Here is a 19,949-nt window from a genome sequence, read left to right on the forward strand (position 1 = left end):
AAAACCAAACAATCCTAATCATTAAATCAGCAAACAAATGGAAAAGTCGTGGGGCCACCCCTACAACAGGGGTGGTTCAAATTCACTTTTCTTTGGGAGGGCCACTGTACTGCAGACTGTTTGGGCTCCAATTTCAGGTTACTAGAAATGTGCAGGCACTCGGTGTTTTGGGGCTGGTTGGTACTGACTTTGGCAGAACAGTGGCCCTCTAGGATCTGAAGTTTGCACTTCTTCCCATATGAATATGTTGTTGGACAGGTATGGGAGCCTTGAATCTCGAAAAAGGCTAGAAACACGGGCTGAACTAGTTAAATTCTTGACAGTACTGCTTGTGCCCGGCTGTGTGAGCGTGGTGATGGTCATAATGTTTTCAGTGTGTTGGAAGGACCATGTTTGGTGCGGCTCATGTGTGCCTTGCACAGAATTGTCCGAATGGAGGCTAATCAATAGCTCACGTTAGTTCTTCCCCACAGGTCGCATACAAGGCTTAATACTGTACATCTGGCATCACATGGATTGACAGCTTTAATGCTCATTTTGGCTTGGATCAAGGTTTTCTGTGACTGATTTATTCCCTACCATTTCGCACCATCTCTCCGCTTGATCTTCATAGTCTACTGCGTACCGCTGCTGAATCATCACGGATTACTGGTGAAAATTGGGCACAGATGCTAGATATGAACTAGCAAATGATTATGCCACATTTGTATCATCTGTTTTAGACAGAAACTAGAGTGCACTTCAGATCTTTGTAATGGCTAGTTTTGTTACAATCCCCCCAAAAATTTCATATAACTCAGGGAATCGCCATGAAAAGCTGTTTTCAAGAACTCTACCTGTTTTTTGCAAACATCAAATAAAAAAAGGCACTAAGTTTCATTTTCCCTTAATCACATTTCTGGCAACAATTCTTACTTAACACTTAATTGATGTATCAGGATATTTTAAAAATGAAGGGGCAGCTTGTTTTCCTGCAATTCATTTCATCATTTGAGTGTCTATGACATAGGCACAAAATACGTCGGGTCTACACTGAGTCACTGAAAGTAAATACGTAGTTGTTACTTTACCATGAAGGACAATGCGTTGGGGATTTCCTGTTAAAACGAACCGTGTGTGTCGTGGCAGTTTTTGAATAGCACCCTGACCCCACCTACTAGTTTTTAATATACTCTCACTAAATCCTGCAAACAAGCAAGCACTATACACGTTTTCAACGTTATAATTGGAACATTGTTAATGTGAGCTTCTCACCAGGTGAAAGGCATTTTACAGGTAAATGAACAGAACTTGACTATACTGGCAACGGGATGGGAAAATCACCATCGCCACATGTGAAGCCCTCTGAAGCTTTGACCTGAGAAAGAAAAAAATGACCGTCATAATATAGGTCTATACCACCACCATAGATGTAGTGTTGTTTTTTACACAAGTTCAACCATGTGTGTCAACATTTTGATTATGCCCCAAGACAAGATTATTCAATGGAAAAACGGATTTAGGGGATTCAGTTATATGTGAACGTTGAACTAATGTCTACCTTGGGGGCGAAAAATTATAAAGATTCACTTAAAAAAATTTAATTTACAAATCTAAATAAATAAAATTGTAATAATAATTATTAACAATAACTTGCCATAGACCGTAGTTTTCCTATCCGGATACAGGGCCACAAATGTTTTCGTTTTCAGACACTTGACAACATGCAATCATTTTTAGGATTGTTTTCAGTGAGTTGTGAATTCAGTATTTTATCTTCAGTATAATATCAAACTGTTAGATTATAAAAGGCAGTTTATATAGCGCATTTTTTCAACCATTTGAATTAATTTCCCAGATATATTTTGCTAGATATTTGTCATACGATTTTGAGAATTACCCCACTAAATGCATGGTATAGCATATGATGTGAAGTTGGATTATTGTTATTTTGGCAGGGCACTCCCAGATCCAGAGGCCTACCTATCCCTCTTGAGGTTTCGGTTACTTTCAGGTTATGGACTTATGTAATCATTGATTGATGACCTGGATACCCTGGCCAAGTGCCATGAACACTGTGTTGAGTCAACTACTCTTTGGTGTGGAACTCGTGTCTCCCCCCACTTTTAAAAATGGACAATGTTTGAAATTGATGAATTGAATGGCACTGTCTTGAGTTTTGACTTTTACGAAAGATAAGTACTTCTCTTCTGCTGCAGTGAGGCAGTACGGTAAGTGAAGTCATGCTATTACTCGTTTTCCTGAATATACGGTTTTTCAGCAGTTGATCTGGCTGCAGAACTCCCTAACTATAGCACCTACCACCATTGTAACTCCACCTGGCCGGCAGTCTCCCCTCGTCTGCACAGCCCACTTGTGCTCAGTTGAGAAGTTTCGACCACGTAACGTTTTTGAACTACTAACCCGAAAGACCTTGCTGTCATACTACAGACGAGGATGTGGCACTTCTGTTTTTCGTAGATAATTCTTTAGTCCGTATTTATTTATCTTTTGTAAATAATGCTTTTGTTTGGTCTCAGTTTATTGCTGAAGTGGGGGCTGCAACAGCGCATGGAGCTGGGCATTGGGGGAGGACTCCTGAGATTCCAAGATAGAAGAGAGGAAAGGACCCTCACCCCCCCCCCCAGTCAACAAGGTTCGACTTTTCTGTATTCCGTTCTGACTCCCCATTTAGTCCACCAACTATAACGCCAAGTATGTGTAAAGTCTTCATAGATACTGATTTATTTACACAGACATTTTTGTATAAAATTTGATTAAGTATTATGCTATTAATATTCTGAACTTAAAGAGCTGGTTTATTTTAATGTGTAAATAATGTAATTCTAATATTTATCATTTGTATTCATATAGATTGTGTTTACCAGTTATTATTTAAGATTCATTGCTGAATGTCCATACTCCTCCAAATATAATAAAAAATTCAATTTAATTTATAACTATATTTGAATATTTTGTTTCATAATATTTATTACTTTTATTTAAATAATTTTGTTCTCTTTAATTATATAATTTATTTACATTTTGAAGATGCCAATAACTATCCCTTATTGTATTATACCACAAATCATGTCTAATAAAATCTAAGATTCATCATTCATAAAAAAAATATTGTTCATGTTTTATAGTTATCATTCACAGGTACTACTATTCATTGTGTTAATTGAATACATTAGTAAGCACTCTGATAGTTGATATGCAACCTGATGCCCGTGGACACACCCAACTTTTGTTTCAAAGAGGTTTTTTTGCCCCTATTAGCTGCTTCTGTGATAATCAATACTCTGTGCCTACAATTACCCGTTTTTATTTTTAACGAAGGCTATCCCCCCCCCCCCACAGTTAGATGTGGTTAATTGAATTCTGGACCACAGATGCTGTTGATAGATTGTAATTTGCACTGAAGCTCGAACAATCCTTTAATCCCACTCTGTTTCCCGTCTGCTCCAATCCCGCAGGACTCCGTCTAGTAGTCCCCTTTGAACCCTCTCCAACCTGAAGGAGGCGCTAGAAAAACGCGATTCGTCTCGCGCCGCACAACTTCGCCCGCTTCAGCACGGAGCTCCCGTAAAGTCCTCCTCACACACATGCCGTCTAGGACCCTACGTTGTACGTTGATTACAGTCCAAAGAGAGACGCTGTTTGCTCAAAAAAACCCAGCCATGCAGATTTTACAGGATGGTTGTACAAGCACATTTCCAGTGCTGGTGACTCAACCCATATATTTTGGGGGTGTCTGGACCAACACAGACGAACGAACGCGGCAGCAGACCAGAGAACACCCCCCCACCCGCCGTGCGCTAATCAGTTGTCAGCCCATGACATTGACAATCACAGCGTGAGGTTCTCCCTGTATTCACGCCAGCTCAAGGTTTGTACAATGGTCATGATGCACTTGAATTCGGTGCAATAGCGTGTCACATCACAAAACCTCATCGTACAATACATGGCGGCATCACATCCCTCTAACATTCACCCCAATGTTCTTACTCGGATACCGCTTAGAGACGAATTATAAAGTAACATGAAATTGTCCCACTCTGAGTAGTGTCCTTGTGGGTGCTGCTTCCCTCTCTTCAGTCACTGTAGGGTCCCTCAGAACCAAAGAGACAGACGATGGCAACATTACTCTGTGTATCAGCCTCAGCAGCCTCACCCACTTCAGCCCAGTGTAGCTAGGTAATTCAACCTCTCGTTTACTTAGCACTAAAAGCGGCTAGATAAAAGGATGATTTCTGATGGATTCGTGCTACGGTTTCCCTTTGAGACTGGAGTGAATGGGACGGCTGTGGGCTCACAGGATAAAGTACATTTGATTCTACAGTCCTAGATATTCTACATGGTGCCTATCATCTTCCCAAGCGAATTATCATAATGGTTGTTTCAATAAATAAGAAGTAATTTTATTATCAAAGGCCCTCGCTTCTCAAAAGCCTATTCGTGACCGTGTTAAAGCAGCATGTTCGCACAGAACCATTTTGCATCGGCGAAGAACTTTAAGTGTTTCTGGTAGCTTTGAAAACTTCTGAGGCTTAACATGAAAGGGTTATCCATGGTGCTGTTCCTCGTTTGTGTAGCACGTTGACTTTATGCAGTTGTTCTCACGCTTGTCCGTGCTCCTATGGAGTTCTCACTGGGAATGTCCTCGCTTAATGCGTTGAGGCAGCCTTTGCACACAGCGCACCACCGCATGAATTTACGGGCCAACAGAAAAGACAACAAAGTGGAAACGGCGGCAAATCTCCAGTCAGTTAGCTGCAGAGGCGTTGCCAGGCCAGACTAGCTGAACATGTCAGAGTCGCTGTGCCCTCCACTTTTGGGGGATTAAAGGTGCACTCTCCCGCCTCTACTTTCGCTTCGCTCTCAAATTCGTGTGTGCACCACTCCGTGTGCCGTGTTTGTGGGGGGCTTACGGTAACAGTCTTTCGGCGCCGCGGAGGCAGTGCAGTGCTCAACACCTCTCTTGATCATGCTCAGTTGTGGTCCAGCGGACTCTCAGTGGATGCGCGCTGGGTCGGCGGTGGGGCCGACATTGGACCCTGCAATCCCCACATACAGGGACACAACCCACTGTTCCGTGCTACTTCGCTGAAGCATCCTCAGCAGGCACCGGCCACAACAACTAAACCTTCTCAGAGATCCGTAGCTCCAATACTAACCTCAGGTGAGACAGTGAGCTTGTCCGATGAAAATGCATCCGAAAAAAAAATATAGCAACAGACATCGCAAAAAATGCTACTATGAATTAACAGTTATTTGTAACACACTGGGCTCGATTTTACACACATCCCAGCCTGACCCGATGCACATTATTCATCAAAGCAGGATTTGTTTTCCATATTACTTCGTATAATTTCGTATATATTATAATAGATAGATCATATATATAATCTATATATATTATTGACATATATACCTATAGATATATAGTTTTAGTCCCGTTATCTTACTTTATGACCAGAAAATGCCATCTGATTGTCCTTAACTAAAAACAAAATTTGAATAAGGCTGCGTTGATCATATATATTGTAAGATATTAGATAAAACAACAACATTAGAGAAATGTTTATCTGTGAAAACCGAACGAATACTTTCGCTATACACCCTGAGCTGACTAATAAAAACTGAATTAAACCTGAATACAGAATATACTATGTAAAAAACAAAAAAAATGAAAAAGCACATAACACAAATGAACACAAATTAACCAACTCAAATACAAAAACTGCAAAGATGAAAAATAACAAGCTAATTTAACCAATCATATGAAAAATAGGATAGTACGAACCAATAATCCTAAAAGGACACACCGCTCACTACTTACGTATGTTTAGAAGAGTGACAATGCTGGCCCTGTTTTGCGCTGATATATTCAAAACCTTATAAATCTACAAATGTCCAAAAAACGTCTCTGATATAATAAAATCTGTGGTATGTTTCAGATAAACAAAAGAATAAAACAGCCTTCTGGTTAAATGTAAAAGTATAGGTACATAACACAGGATAGATATGCTGTGTCCATATTATGTGCATATATAAATGTGTTACATAATATATCTAACATCATGTGTATCTCTGTCTGTTTCTTAACAGTCTCCAGATGACGTTCACACACTGTCTGCAGCATCCATCAGGGAGCACTTGCCCGGCATCTTGTATAAATTCCATGATGATCTCTCAGGCGGGCGCAGGCCAAACGTGTGTGCAGATCTCCACAAGCCGAGCCCAGAAGACCAGGGAAAACAGCAGCCCACAGCGGAGCCGCGAGTGCGCACCTTCTCACAAGAACCGGCAGATACGGTACATGAAACACTAGTACAACCCGTCCCGCATTCTCCTTCATGTAATATCTAAGCTTCTTTGCAGCTATTACAAACTCTTTTTTTTGGTTATTGACTATGAACAATAAACATTCATTCCTGCCCATGTCATGGTACAAATGAGTCCCACACATAAACTCATAACAAAGCTATCTAATACCATTTTGTTCCTGGCCTCCCACAGGTTCCATGCTGCCCCAAAGCTCCTCACTAAGCTAGTAACGGGTCTCAATGGAGTGTGGTGTCAGTTATGTGTCCATACAACCATGTTCATGGTGGCAGGTTGTGACTGCTTTGTGCTCCGCAGCAGGGCCAGGTCAAACCAATCAGCATCACCAGACGCCATCTTCGCAGAGTGCAGGAGCAAGCAGGCTCAGACCCAGTCACAGACAGCTACAGTAACCGCCCCACAGCAGGACACGGCAACAGCTCAGCTTGCCCACGCGCAAACGCAGTTCCTCACAGTTAATCCTCCCACACTGAGAATTAGGACTCCGTTTGCAGTTATACTATAGCGTATTTTTAGTCCCTTATTGATTAAAGAGCTCCGGGCAAAAATGAAAACCTCTTTAGTCATTTACCTCATGTCATGAAAAGTGAACCCTGGAAGCATGTGCTGGTGGGTCTTTTCACAGACAGTGTCCGATCAATTAGGACTGGAAGCTTCAAAATGAACATTTACAACCGATGAAGGTCCATTCCTTTACTTTCTACGTTCTATTGATCCAATTCCAGTATCAACTTCCAGGATCAGTTCTAGTACTGGACAACAAAGCAATTCCAGATGGACCAAAATCACGTCCTGTCCTACATTTTTCTTTTTTTTTTCTCATTTTGATCAGCCATTTCAGGTGTATGGGTGTCACAAAGTGAGGGAAAAGTGAGGACACACTGGTCCACAATGTCACGTTCATACTGACACTTTTGGATGAAAATTGAGGAGCTAGTGTGGTTGTGAAGATTTGCTATGATCCTGACCTAGATCCCGGCCTTTTCCTCACACAACCCACTATCAGGTGACTCGAGAAGACTTTGAATACAGCACAGATGTTCTTCTTGGACAACTTTTTTAGTGCTTCGGCATCGTGGTTTGAAGCTTAAGAGCTGAATGAAAGAAGTCTGCCAATTTATTCCAAAAATGTTAAAAAAGTTATTAAAAAGTTGTGACCCGCTATTCCTTTATTGAAAGTTTTTCCTTATCTGTTGTACTTGAAAATGACTTCCTTGCCCTTAAGTTAATAGAATAGAATAAAAAATAGAATAGAATAGATCAACATGTTTTTTAAAGGACGATCAGGACACACACATTTACAATGTATAAATGGAATATATTTTAATTCATTTTAAAATTATCCATGTATTCAAATCATGTGATGTTAATAGTTAAAAAATATTAGTAACATATATTACATAAATTCGCTCTCTCTCTCTCGCCTCTCTCTAATATATCGATACATAGATTATTGGTATTTGCATTTCATGCCTGCAGGCTCCCTCGCCTTTTACACTAGCAACCAATCTGCCCCAGCTGATCCTTTCCAAGCAGCGTTGCCCCTGCAGCAGCAAGGTACAGTGTGCAGCCGCAACACAACACCAACACCAGCTAAGCAACTGCCAACAGCAGCAGCAAACAACTGCAGCAGCAGCATCAACAGCAACAACAACAGCTGCAGCAGCAACATCAACAACAGCAGCAGCAGCTGCAGCAGCAACAGCAGCAACAACAGCAGCAGCTGCGAAGCAGCAAACTGGCAGCTCTCTCGCTCAGACAGCATGGACCGGTCCCAACGCACCACCTCAGTAGCCTGACCGCACGTCAGAGACACAACCAGATCACCATTGAGCAGTCCTGCAAGCTGAGGGGCTTCTGAGGGTGATGTGTTGGAGCTAAAAAAAAAAAATTGCAGTATGTTACTGTACCCTCTCAGATACCCTTCCCACGCTTATACATAGTGAAGGGCCAGAACCTAAAACAGGTGTCCGTTTTCTTAAACCCCGTGCCCTAATCCGACCTGTAGGTATGTTGATTCAACAGCTGCTTGCAACTGAAATGCTGGGAGGGCCAACCTAATGGACTGCTGAACTTTCTGTCGAGCTGGCAAGGAATCAGCGGCATCTGGGTTTTCCATGCAACTATCTCCTCCACAATAACCATTTCCCCCTTGTCTCGTAGGCCCAGTGTGTGCCGTCATCCCTCTTTTCACAGGTTTTATTTATGCAGGAGCCGCAGACCTGAAGAAGGACCAAACTGCAACCTCTCCTCTTTCTCCTCGGGTCTCTCTTTCTCTTCCTCTTTCCTCCTCATTTTACTTGTCGCAAGTAATTATTGGGTCAGAAAATATGTTTAAGATTGTCACGTGGATTCACAACTTTTATTGTACAGTTCACCTGTAACATAATGTGTAAATACTATGGACAAAAGGAAAGAGAACTAGCTATTTTATATGATGCATGAAGACGAAAAAGCGTAGTCTGTTATTTGTAGCTTTGAATATACTTTTTTTTTTTTCTAATATTCTGAGGAAAAAAGCTAAACTTAATACACATAATGGTTGATCTCTTCACAGACTTCCTTTTTCCAGTGGGATGGAGCGTGAGTGTGTGTATTGTGCTTGCGCACATGTGTTGTATGTATTATGTGTGGCTGCCAAGCATGGCAATGCTGGATCCCACAGATTGGTGTCACAGTGGTTTTAAAACGGCCTTCGTGTTTTAGTAAAACTGTTAAAGGAACCAGGCAATCTTTAGATGTTTTTGCATCGTGTTATACACCCTTAGTAAGTGAAAATATATAGATATTGATATTTCAGAGAGATGTTTTAACATTTGTAAATATTTAAAGAGAAGGCTTCAGATTTAGTATATCATGCAGTTATCAAAAAAAAAAAAAAAAAAGAAATAGAACGGTTGCTTTGACTGTTTAGCGCAGCGCAATCATTACAGCTTTCAGCGGCCATTCGCTATTAAGAATTTACGCACTCTGCTTGAACTGGAACTGAAGCTTAAACACAGCAGGGTTATGATGAGGAAGAAATATAATCGCATAGTATATTTGATCCTAAATGATACAGGTAAATTAGCATAAGGCTAAGCCATAGCTTCCTCTAGTTTTACAATGGTTTACATAGTTTGTTTACACTGTTATAACAGTGTTTTAGGTATAATTCAGTTAAATAGGTTTGGAATAACAAGAAATATAAATTTACACAACCAAACCTCTCTATCACCTAAGATAGAAAATTATCACATATTTGCACAGCTTTAATGCAAGGAATACGTTCACTTGCCTTCTTGGGTCTCCACTCGTTGACAAACAATGACATTTCAATGATAATGACTTGACTTGCAACCTTCTTCCACTCAGCTTTGGAAAAGCAGAAATGTATCGGTTCACTAGTACCTCTGTAACGCTGACATAGTCACAGCCACTTCTAGCTCTTTGCCCCAAGCACAGAAAGCAGCTCTAATGTTGATAATCTGATTCTGTTTGTTGGCCCCTGTAGTATTACAGATCAGATATGCCAGATTGTATGGTTGATTAATAATGTTGGACAGCAGACAAGTTTCCACAAAGTTGCTCTTGAGACGTTAGTCAGTGTAGCCATGCATAATGTTTTAAAGTAATGTTTTCCCAGTCCATCAATACCGTTGTTTTTTTTTTTCATATCTATATAATATATTATAGATATAGAGAGAGAGAGAGAGAGAGAGAGAGAGAGAAGAAAAGAGAGAGAGAGAAAACCTTTTTATCCTTGTGAAGAAAACTTAAACACTTTTTTTTTTTTTAGCTTAGTTTAATCAACAGGGTAGCACTTATGGAGGACAGGTTTTTTTATTTAATGTATTGGTCTTGTGAGTCTTTATATTAATTTTTTTTAATTATTATTATACTAATCATCAGAAATTAGAGCACTAATGACAAATATTGAGTGATGTGATGTGTAGCCACGTATGGTGTCCCATACTCAGAATTTGTGCTCTGCATTTAACACCCATCCGAGTGGACACACACACAGTAGTGTGAGCAGTGAACACACACAGACACACACCAGAGCAGTCGGCAGCCCTTTTTTGCTGTGGCGCCCCAGGGAGCAGTTGGGGTTCGGTGCCTTGCTCAAAGCTGCACAACCTCACTGTGGTAATCGAGGGTGGAAGAGAGCATTGGTCATTCACTCCCCCCCACCTAGATTCGCTGCCAGTACCGAGACTCGAACCCGCGACTCTCTAAGGTCCGACTCTAGGCCCGATTAATACATTACCTCTGCAGTGTTTGTACAAGTAGACAGGTGTAGTTTTATTCCAATACTTTTCCATATCAGATTCGGTTGTACGGGATGTTAAGCCAAACCACCCTGGAGTGCTGGTCCAATCACAGTTCATGTTTGCAGTATCCACACAATAGCAGAATAAAACTCAAGAGATCTATGATAAATGCAGTATGTAATCTAGCTCACCCTGTTTTCTTTTACCCCTTCGAGCAGTCCTACGGATATGGACGGTCATTAATGGTGATGTGTTGGTGTTTTGTGGTCATGTTTAAAATAATGGATTGCTGTACATTTCAGTACCACAGAAAATTTTATGACGGCACGGCTAGAATGAGCAAGGCGAGATTATTGATTGATGGTAAAACTGTCACATAGCTTTATAGTAACATATTTTAAAGAGGAATATATAGAAAATGAGATGTTCTTATTTTTCTACAGCATAGCGGTCAGAACAGAGAATTTATGCAGATAGACTATAGTTATATGTGTTAAAACAACTCTTATGCACCTTTTGCTAGGAAAACGAGGACCGGAAAGTATAAGCTTACTCCATATTGTAACCTCAAACGAAGGATTTTAAACAAACGTGACACACGGGAGGACCCAGTTGAACTTTCTCCCCAAAATGCAGTTGGATTCAGGAAGTGGTTATTTTTAAGCTCTTTGCCCGAGTAAGAAGGTCATTCATTTTTTGCTGCAGACTTCGGGGCTACTTGAAGGTAATATTTTTTTTTTTTTTTTTTGTTGTTTAAAGTCAGTCTTGCTTAAAAAGTAAAGACACCTGTACAAATTCTGGTTCTGGCTGTCAAAAAATGACCTTCTGCTGATACATAGTGCAATTCCCGCTTGCCAGGCATCAGCTTTGTCAGTTTGTTGACACATGATGTAATGTTTAAGAGTGTAAGGGTTTGTTTTTCTGTTTTTTTCTGCACTGATTTGTGTATGGTCAGCCCTAGGTAACAGAAAATACTACAGCTTCCTCGGGATGGTTCAGAATAATAACAAATCCACATCAATCTTGCCCCTCCTTTCTCTTCCTTACTTTGATCTTGTGATAGTGACCTCTTCAAATAACAACACATCTTCTCTGCATTTTACCGTAAAGAGCCACAAAAAAAGAAAAAAAAGAATGGATGATACAAAATAGTTTGCCCTCTATGTACCTCTGAATTGTCTGTGGTGCTCGAAGCACCTCAGCTGGCGTTTAACCCAAGAGCTCTGAGGAAAGATGGGCAAGCGCTGGCGAAATCCTGTTTCAATTTGTTTTTGAAATATTAAAAGCACCCAGTGGAAAAGGAGGGTGGTGAACCATGTTAAATGTTTTTGTAGTTCTGATGTACGCACTAGAAGTTCTGAATGTCTATCAGTGTTCTCTTGGCTATCATTTAATCGTTGTACGTGTGGATGTACTCTTTGCAGAGCACTTGTGTTTGGCTCATGAAATTGATCTGGTCAGTACACGTTAATGTGGAGGAAAAATAGAAAAGTACTTAAATATACCTATAAGTAGGTTTAAACTCTCACCATTTGTTAGGTTTCATTCAATTTTAACCAGAGCATGGCTCCCGTTTTCCTGAACGCAGTTTTTAAAAGAAAAAGAAATCTGTAATATCAGAAAACAGTGTGCTGTATTGGGTTCATTTTGTGAGCCAGGCCATTCTTACATTTAACATTGAAATGATGGAACCTTTTTAAACAAACAGTGCCGTTTACTCTCCCCTTATTCAATTTTGAAAATAAAATTATTTAAAAAAAAATATATATATAATATAGATACATATACATTGTATTGACTGTTTTTATATTCCTGTATTTTTTGGGTGTGATTGGTTTTCCTCTAAATAAGGTTTCATAAATTAGATCTGTGGCTTTGGTTGAAGGATTTTTCCAGGTGAGTCAATTAATCAGTCACTCAACCGATTCATTCAAGTAAAGATTCAAATCAGGAATAACTACGCCACTGTTTTCTAGGAGACGATCACCAGATCTGAACTTGGAAAACAGACAATTAAACATCCTGTTAAAAATCTAACTTATGGCTGCATTCTCCTCGCCATGTCGTTAATAGACTTTGCGCAATCACTTCCACGATTTGCCTCAGCAGCCAGCTTAGTTACATCTGATGCAGTGCTGGAAGCCTTGACCCATATGTTTACCAAAGTGCATGGGTAATAAAGTTTGATTCATATTTTTATGTTTTGCATAACCCCAGTTCAGGTAACACTGAATCAAATTGTATATTCAAGTTAACAATACAACATTGCAGATAACACTATAGTATCAAAAGTTATTTATGTTTAAGTTTTACGTCCATCTACATTTGTAAAATGCTAATTTATTCCATTCACAATTTCTATACTAAATATTATTTTAATTAATATATTGTGCTGCTCTATTGTGTTTGTTGTGAAGAGTGTAAGTACCAAGGGTAATAAATGAAGTCTTTACTCTTCAGTCCCTTGCTTGTATTAAGGGTGTTGTGCTGAAAAGGCGGTAGCTATTCACTGGAATAAGGTGGGTAATAGCAACTGATGTTTATAATGTTCTCTATTATAGATCAGTGGTAATAGCCCCTTTAGCAAAATGGGACACAACAATGTTTGGCGAAACTGCTGTCTTCGACTATTAATATTTATACTTTCAGAAAGCAATTACTAGAATGAGATGAGAAAATCCCCGGTTCACAAGTAATTTACGTGTTCACGAGGACGTGAACCTTTTTTACAAATTGGGATCTTGTGCATGAACGCACCTTAACTTCTTTGTTTTATTGAACCGTTGTATAAAAACAACACAGAAAAAATAATGTATGGACCAGAGAAAAATTCTCTGAATTATCTATAATAAAGATTTACAGTGGCCCCCAAAAAGTAGAATGCTACATGTTTTCGCATCCCTCATTAAAAATGTATATATGACACATCACTATGCAACGAGCGGTATTTTATTTAAATATAAGCACAAGCACACAGGTTAATCAAAATATGTTACAATGTTTCTTAAGTTTCAAAAATATAAAGCATAGGAATTTTATTCGAAAGTAAGACAAATCGTGATACAGTACGCTCTGGTTGTCAGACTCTGTGGAACCACTTTCACTAGAAAACGTTAATGATGTTGAACTATACCGGCGATTATTCCTCTAGGACACACCTGAATTAACTTAATGGCTGTGAAAAATTAATACCTTGAGACCAGTTGGTTACAATAAATAATAAATAATAAAATTTGGCTAAAAGAAAGTGAGGTTAGTTCTGAGGAAAGCTGAGGTGTCTTTTGTTTGGAGATGCAGTGGTTTGATCTTTTGCATCTAATGCAGTGCGTGACTCATGCCTCATAACGTTTTTTGGATATTCATGTTAACATCTTTGAAATTTGTGCTTCATAACAGTGTAGAGTTATTACATCTGCTCCTTGATTTAATATTGTTTCCTCCCGTATGGGTGAAAAAATAACCACATCTGACAGACTTGAGACTGACCTTTTTATTCATATTTACAGGAATAATAATTTTTCCAGTTCTTCTATATCTTGATCCAAAGTTTAACCCCTGTCAAATATGACAGTCACCCTGAAAATGTTTATATATATACTAATAAAACACACACACACAAGTACCAAATCTCCTCATAGAACAAATTCTTCAACCATGACGAAAATATCAGTATCTCTGCTCCTTAGTAGAATAAATAAAAGCCATTCAGAAGAAAAGGGCAGACTTAAGAAATTATAGTCTTTCCTAGAGCAATCGACAATGAGAGAGCAAATGTATGCTGGTGTGCTTCTTTCAGGGGAGCTTGTGAAAGCATGACTGTCCTTAACACTTTAGGACCAGTGAGAACGCAGAAGCACAAATGCATTTTATGAGCACACAATGATGACTAATAAATACTGGGACTGGGGGTTTAAAGGCCACATGTGATGATTGCAATCAGATCTGACATTATTTCATATTACAATTTCAAGCCTTTGAATATGGTATGAATAAAGGACAAACCATGAACAGGCAGTTTAGACAACAGGCAGGTTCTATAATTCAGCATTCAATCAATGATGAGGGAACTGGAGTGTGTTATATTGCTAAGAGGCTCTTACACCACTAAATACTCCTGAGATGTGAATAGATTTACTGCTGTGCAGTGGGTAGACAGTCGTAGAGAAGAGTGGACAGTGCTTCATCTGGTTTTAGTTTTAGAGCCGTTATAGTCAAGTAAGCTTGAACTTGAATTTAAGCAGAATGGAACCAGGCCAGCATTTACCCATAGCACACTGCTCAAATGTGTAAAACAATAAGGAAACAAGATTCATGATTTGTTATTTTAAAATGTTACTATATGCCTGGAATTTACAGGAAAGTAAATTGTTAGGCGGCATACAGTCAGGAGAAATATAACGATCATCTAAAAATAGAACAGTGTCCGTTTGAAAGTAAAGAAAGACAAAAACAAGGAGGGATTAAGAAAAAAAAAAAAAAAAAAATGAAATGCTCATTAAGACATGAGCAGTAAATGATTTTTCTTTCATTCAATCAGTCATACTTTACTTACACAAAAGAGATTCACTCAAACATATAAACAAGCCATCTGCAGTCTTTGTGCAGTCTCTCTCTGTTCCACTTGGTCTGGGTTGTATATATACAAAATGAAACCAAGAGTCAATTCTTCCAATCAGAATTCCAGAATCGGGCTTGATAAAGAGGGCGGAGAACGCAAAGGCAAGGAAAACGATTCCACCAATGATTGTAACTGTAGAGAAAGCAACAGGAAACATCATTAAATAAATCTGGCTATAGGTCAGTGCTTATGCAAACCAACAGAGCATAATGTACTGCACTAATGACTCACCCGGTTCTAACGGAGATCTTCTGAGCCACCATCCTTCCGCCGATAACAGCCAGGCCTGTGCACAGACAGTGTCCCAGTGTTCCTCCAACTGCTACTCCAAATGGATCCTGCAGCACAAACCCAACCAGTTATTAACAGTTAACAACACTAAAGCTAGCTGCTAATAATGAGCAATATGGAGTGATGGATTATTTTAAGTTAATAACTTATAACGTAGAATAAGACTTAATTAAGAATAAAATATATTTAAAATCATTATATTAATATATATATATATATATATATATATAAATATATATATATATATATATATATATTATATATAATATTTATTTTTTTTTTTTTTTTTTTTTTAATTATATAAGGTCTAATTTGGATCCTGTGTACATACCTCTCTTGCAGCCAGCACAATAGTGGCAAGCTGAGAGCGGTCGCCCCACTCTGCGAGGAAGGTGAGGGTGAGTGCCTGAATGAATATAGGTGAGATCACGCTGTGCCACTTCCTCTGAGGTGATATGGTCGCCGTCCCTGCTTCCACGTCAGGTGCTCCATTGGCTAGCTTATAGCGCTGAAGCTGCGAGAGGAGAGGAAACCAATCAAAGGTCAGATAAGATGCTTCAATTATGCAGGGGATGTTATTTAGCCACACCTGTAAACAAACACACTTGAGTTAGAAAGCTTTACCTCCTCATCCTTTTTCTTTATCTCAGCCTGGACCTCCTCCAGCTCCTCTGAAGATTTTTGCCCTTCATCGGGACTCATCCTCAGTCCCTCCCTCAGCATCCTCAAACCAAATATGGCAAACAGCGCTGTCGATATGTAGTAGGTGTAGATCCGTGGGATAATGGTGGTGGCATAACCAAACAGGACTAAAGAGAAGACAGACAGAAAATTAGGTCATTCGTGCATTCAAAGGATTTTATAAATAACACATGGTAGATAAACATTCGGTGGTCTAAGCACTGAATTATAAACTAAAATATAACCCTTATAATTATATAAGACAGTGGTAAAGAGGCCTGTCATTAGAAGATGATATTGTGACAATGATGATATTGTTTTGGATGGATGCAAATGAAGAGTTTGGTTCCAAAACACTATAAATCCGTTTTGATTAATTTGAGTTAAAATGTGTTTTCTTTACCAAGAAAGTGGCAAGATGAAAACCACTATTTTCTGTTTCAAACTTTCATATAGCATCTTTAGGTTATAATAACATTAAAAATTCAAATCCAGATTTTGATTTTCAGAGTTTTATTATAAAAACTAAGGGTGTAATGGCATACGCTCTAAACTACAGTGAGCCCTTTTACATTAGGCCTAGGTTACCGTTAACAACAGAGCCCAAACTTAAATGTAATTACTATTTATTTTTAAATATAATATATATATATATATATATATATATATATATATATATATGTTCTAAATTATAAAAATTCTATTTGTTGTTGAAATATATCAATTTACACAATGCCTCTCACAAATTGTTTCATAACAGATTTATTTAAACAATATAATTAAGACATCACTAACAGGTAAAGTAAAATATAATAGTCTTAATATTTCGCGAATTGCTCTTCTCTGCACTTCATTTATATCGCACTAACGAGCTATGGACACAGATGACTTCCTGAGGTAAATGAAATGCTGCATTACAGTCTGATCAACGCTGATTGAGCGATTACATGAGGCATGTGATGTTCATTCATGTTTATTTCACGTTAAAACTAGTAGTAAAGAGGAAGGAAAACTAGGATGCCAGGTGTATTCAAAGCACTGTTTAATATTATTACTAGTGTTGAAGGAAAACTAGGATGCCAGGTGTATTCAAAGCACTTTTTTTTGGCGGGGGTGACAATGATAATGAGTCACGGTTTGGAAGATAGGGGAGAAAACATGACAGAGTAACATTATTATTAAATTATTATAATTTTAACTCTAAGGTGGGACAGGACAATATCCCGGTTTAAAAGAGGAGTGTCTTGATTTTGTTTAAATCTAGCTACTTTTAATGCTAGCTTCATTTTATGCCAGATAACAGTTTATTCAACATGGGATTTGTGACAAAGTCATGTGACACCAAAAGTCTGATAACAGTTTATTCAACATGGGATTTGTGACAAAGTCATGTGACACCAAAAGTCTAAAATACTGGCACCAAAACAGTGAGGCGATTGTAGCGCATAGCCATGATGGCTGCGATGAAGAATGTCTTGTCTCCCAGTTCAGAGACAATGATGACTGAGAGGGCTGCCACAAAGGCATGAATAAAGCCCAGGTTTCCCTTATTGGGTTCATCGACTCGCACTGCCGGGCCGGGTGCGTGACCGACGGTTGCCTTCTGCAGCTGGACAGAAATTATGATTCAGATACAGTTACATTAATTCAGATGTTACAAAAGGCAACACATTTATTCAAAACATGGAGCAATATAAACATTTACAACAATTACAGATACAATTCGGCATTTTAATATAAGAATTTATGTATTTTTATCTATAAAGCAAGGATTAAAGGGATCATGAACTGGCTTTTTTATTATTCTGTACTGTTCTCTATGGTCCACTTATAATGCTATCAAGATTTTTACATAAAAAAAAAACAATTTAGAATAGGCTATTTTCTGTCCTGTTTTTTTTTTTTTAAGTACAATGACCTTTTATACATCAAAAGATCAAGGGAATTTAGATTTCTCAGTTCATGACCCCTTTAATGTTGGGAAAACTGAACTGTTCAGAAGAGCAGTTCCTGAGATTTTGTCAACTACTGCAGTAGTACGATTGCTTATTCATCCAAACAGCTTGCCTGAAGAAATATATTGTAGAGTTAAATATAGAAATGTAAAGAATTTAACAAGAATGTTATGAATGTTCAACTTTCTATCAGTTTCCCAAATGCTTCAGGTAAACCAGTAAATTCAGTCCAGCAAGTTAACCTTTCAAACTTACTCTATTTTTATTTCATATATGTGTGCTGTGAATGAATGTCAATATGATACTACTGTACTTTCATTGTAGTTCTCAACCTTTTTTTTATTCCAAGGCCCCCCGATTACAAACAAATAAACTGAAAATATGAAAATGTTCAATCAGTTAAGTTGATTGTTATTAAAACTAAATATAAATAATTTCCAGACCTATTGGGGCCCCCTTGGAATTCTGCTGAGGCCCTGCTGGAGAACCACTGACTTAGACGATCAACTTAACATGTTAAAACTTAAGAAAAGCAGCAACATAGACTACAAAAACACTTAATACAAACCGATGCACCTGGGTTTTTCATTTGATCTGCTCTCAAACCCTCAGAGTCAAAGCTTAATGTGTCTTCACAATGGGTCTCTGACCAATAAAAAGGTCCCGCTTATGTTTGTGAAGAATAGGTTAATTCTTCACATAAAAATATAATACCAAATTATAAAAATGTCGATGATCTCGACATCAGAATCTCCTGAATGACCCTTGCTTGTCAAAATTACATTCATCCGTTTAATAAGTGGACAAATCTATTACTCAAACCAGTTTCCCTTGAATGCCACCAGCCTACCAAAGTCCTCTTTGACAAATTTATGTTTTGTTATGTTATCTAGCAAAGAAGATAAATGTCCCATACGAACCTCGGCGGGCTGCTCCTCGTGAATGATTTTATTCTCTTCTTGAGTTGCTGTAACTCCGGCTGAAAACAACACGACGTTCAGCAGAATAATGAGGCATATAAACCGGCCACCGCCATGCCGCTCGCCGGCCCGAAGAAGCATTTTTAAGGGCTGCCTTATATGACTTCTGCCGTGGTAATACTTTGCAAATCAAGCTAATAAAATCGCTAATTTATATACATTAACGTAGCGTCGTTATGATCCAGCTAGCCCACCGTAGCCATCTTCCCGGAGAGACCAATACCAAGGCTAAGACAAACTTATCGGTTGAAAACTGATTGCGATTGGTCACCTGGGACATAAACGTGTACCGTGAGACATACGTCACTTAAACTGAGATAGACTATTGGTCGAAACGTGCTTCCCAATGACGTGTGTTAAGAACGCCTTCAAGGTAGGTAGAGTGGCAACGCGAAAGGGAAGTATGAGATTACAGACTCACTCAGCTCAAAGAATAATTTATAGACATGAGTTTGCCTTCTCTTTGTTACACATTTCTGAAATGTAATTATTAGAAGCTGATTTTAAATGGTAGTAGATATGGTTTGCTTAAAGTGCAAATTCCATCTTGTTTACACGAAGTTCAAATATTGATAGACGTTATTCACATAATGTAAATAGTAAATAAAATCTATTTTTCTCTAAAGGAAAAATTGTCTGAACAATGGTGGGTATATAAACACTTCTATACACTGGTTTGCAATACTGTCCTCAAGATTATTGAAACTAATGCAGAAACTAATTCATAAACGTGTAAAATCTTGAAATACTTGTAAATGCCCATTTGTTTAATCATTATTAGCACTGCTGTTTAATCATTGAAATTTTATATTTGTTAACCTTTCTCTGTTTGTATTTGCTT

General features: G+C 38.5%; 1 protein-coding gene across 1 annotated transcript; it reads right to left on the reverse strand.

Moving 5' to 3' along the window:
- Positions 1 to 14,822: 14,822 nt before the first annotated feature.
- Positions 14,823 to 19,358, reverse strand: LOC109113402 (transmembrane protein 165). The gene is made up of 6 exons (XM_042777243.1): positions 19,049 to 19,358; positions 17,588 to 17,782; positions 16,117 to 16,329; positions 15,824 to 16,006; positions 15,434 to 15,539; positions 14,823 to 15,333 (listed from the first exon to the last, which is right to left on the reverse strand). The coding sequence occupies exons 1-6, from the start codon at positions 19,187 to 19,189 to the stop codon at positions 15,128 to 15,130; spliced, it is 1,044 nt and encodes a 347-aa protein (XP_042633177.1). The 5' UTR covers positions 19,190 to 19,358; the 3' UTR covers positions 14,823 to 15,127.
- Positions 19,359 to 19,949: the final 591 nt, after the last annotated feature.

Source organism: Cyprinus carpio, chromosome A20 (assembly GCF_018340385.1).
Source record: "Cyprinus carpio isolate SPL01 chromosome A20, ASM1834038v1, whole genome shotgun sequence".
Classification (NCBI taxonomy): Eukaryota; Metazoa; Chordata; class Actinopteri; order Cypriniformes; family Cyprinidae; genus Cyprinus; species Cyprinus carpio.

Coding starts and splice junctions, on each gene's coding strand:
- LOC109113402 (XM_042777243.1), bottom strand. CDS start 19,189: ATGCTTCTTCGGGCCGGCGAGCGGCATGGCGGTGGCCGGTTTATATGC. Junction 17,783..19,048: donor ACGAGGAGCAGCCCGCCGAG/GTTCGTATGGGA, acceptor ATTTCTGTCCAG/CTGCAGAAGGCAACCGTCGG. Junction 16,007..16,116: donor TAAAGAAAAAGGATGAGGAG/GTAAAGCTTTCT, acceptor CTCCTCTCGCAG/CTTCAGCGCTATAAGCTAGC.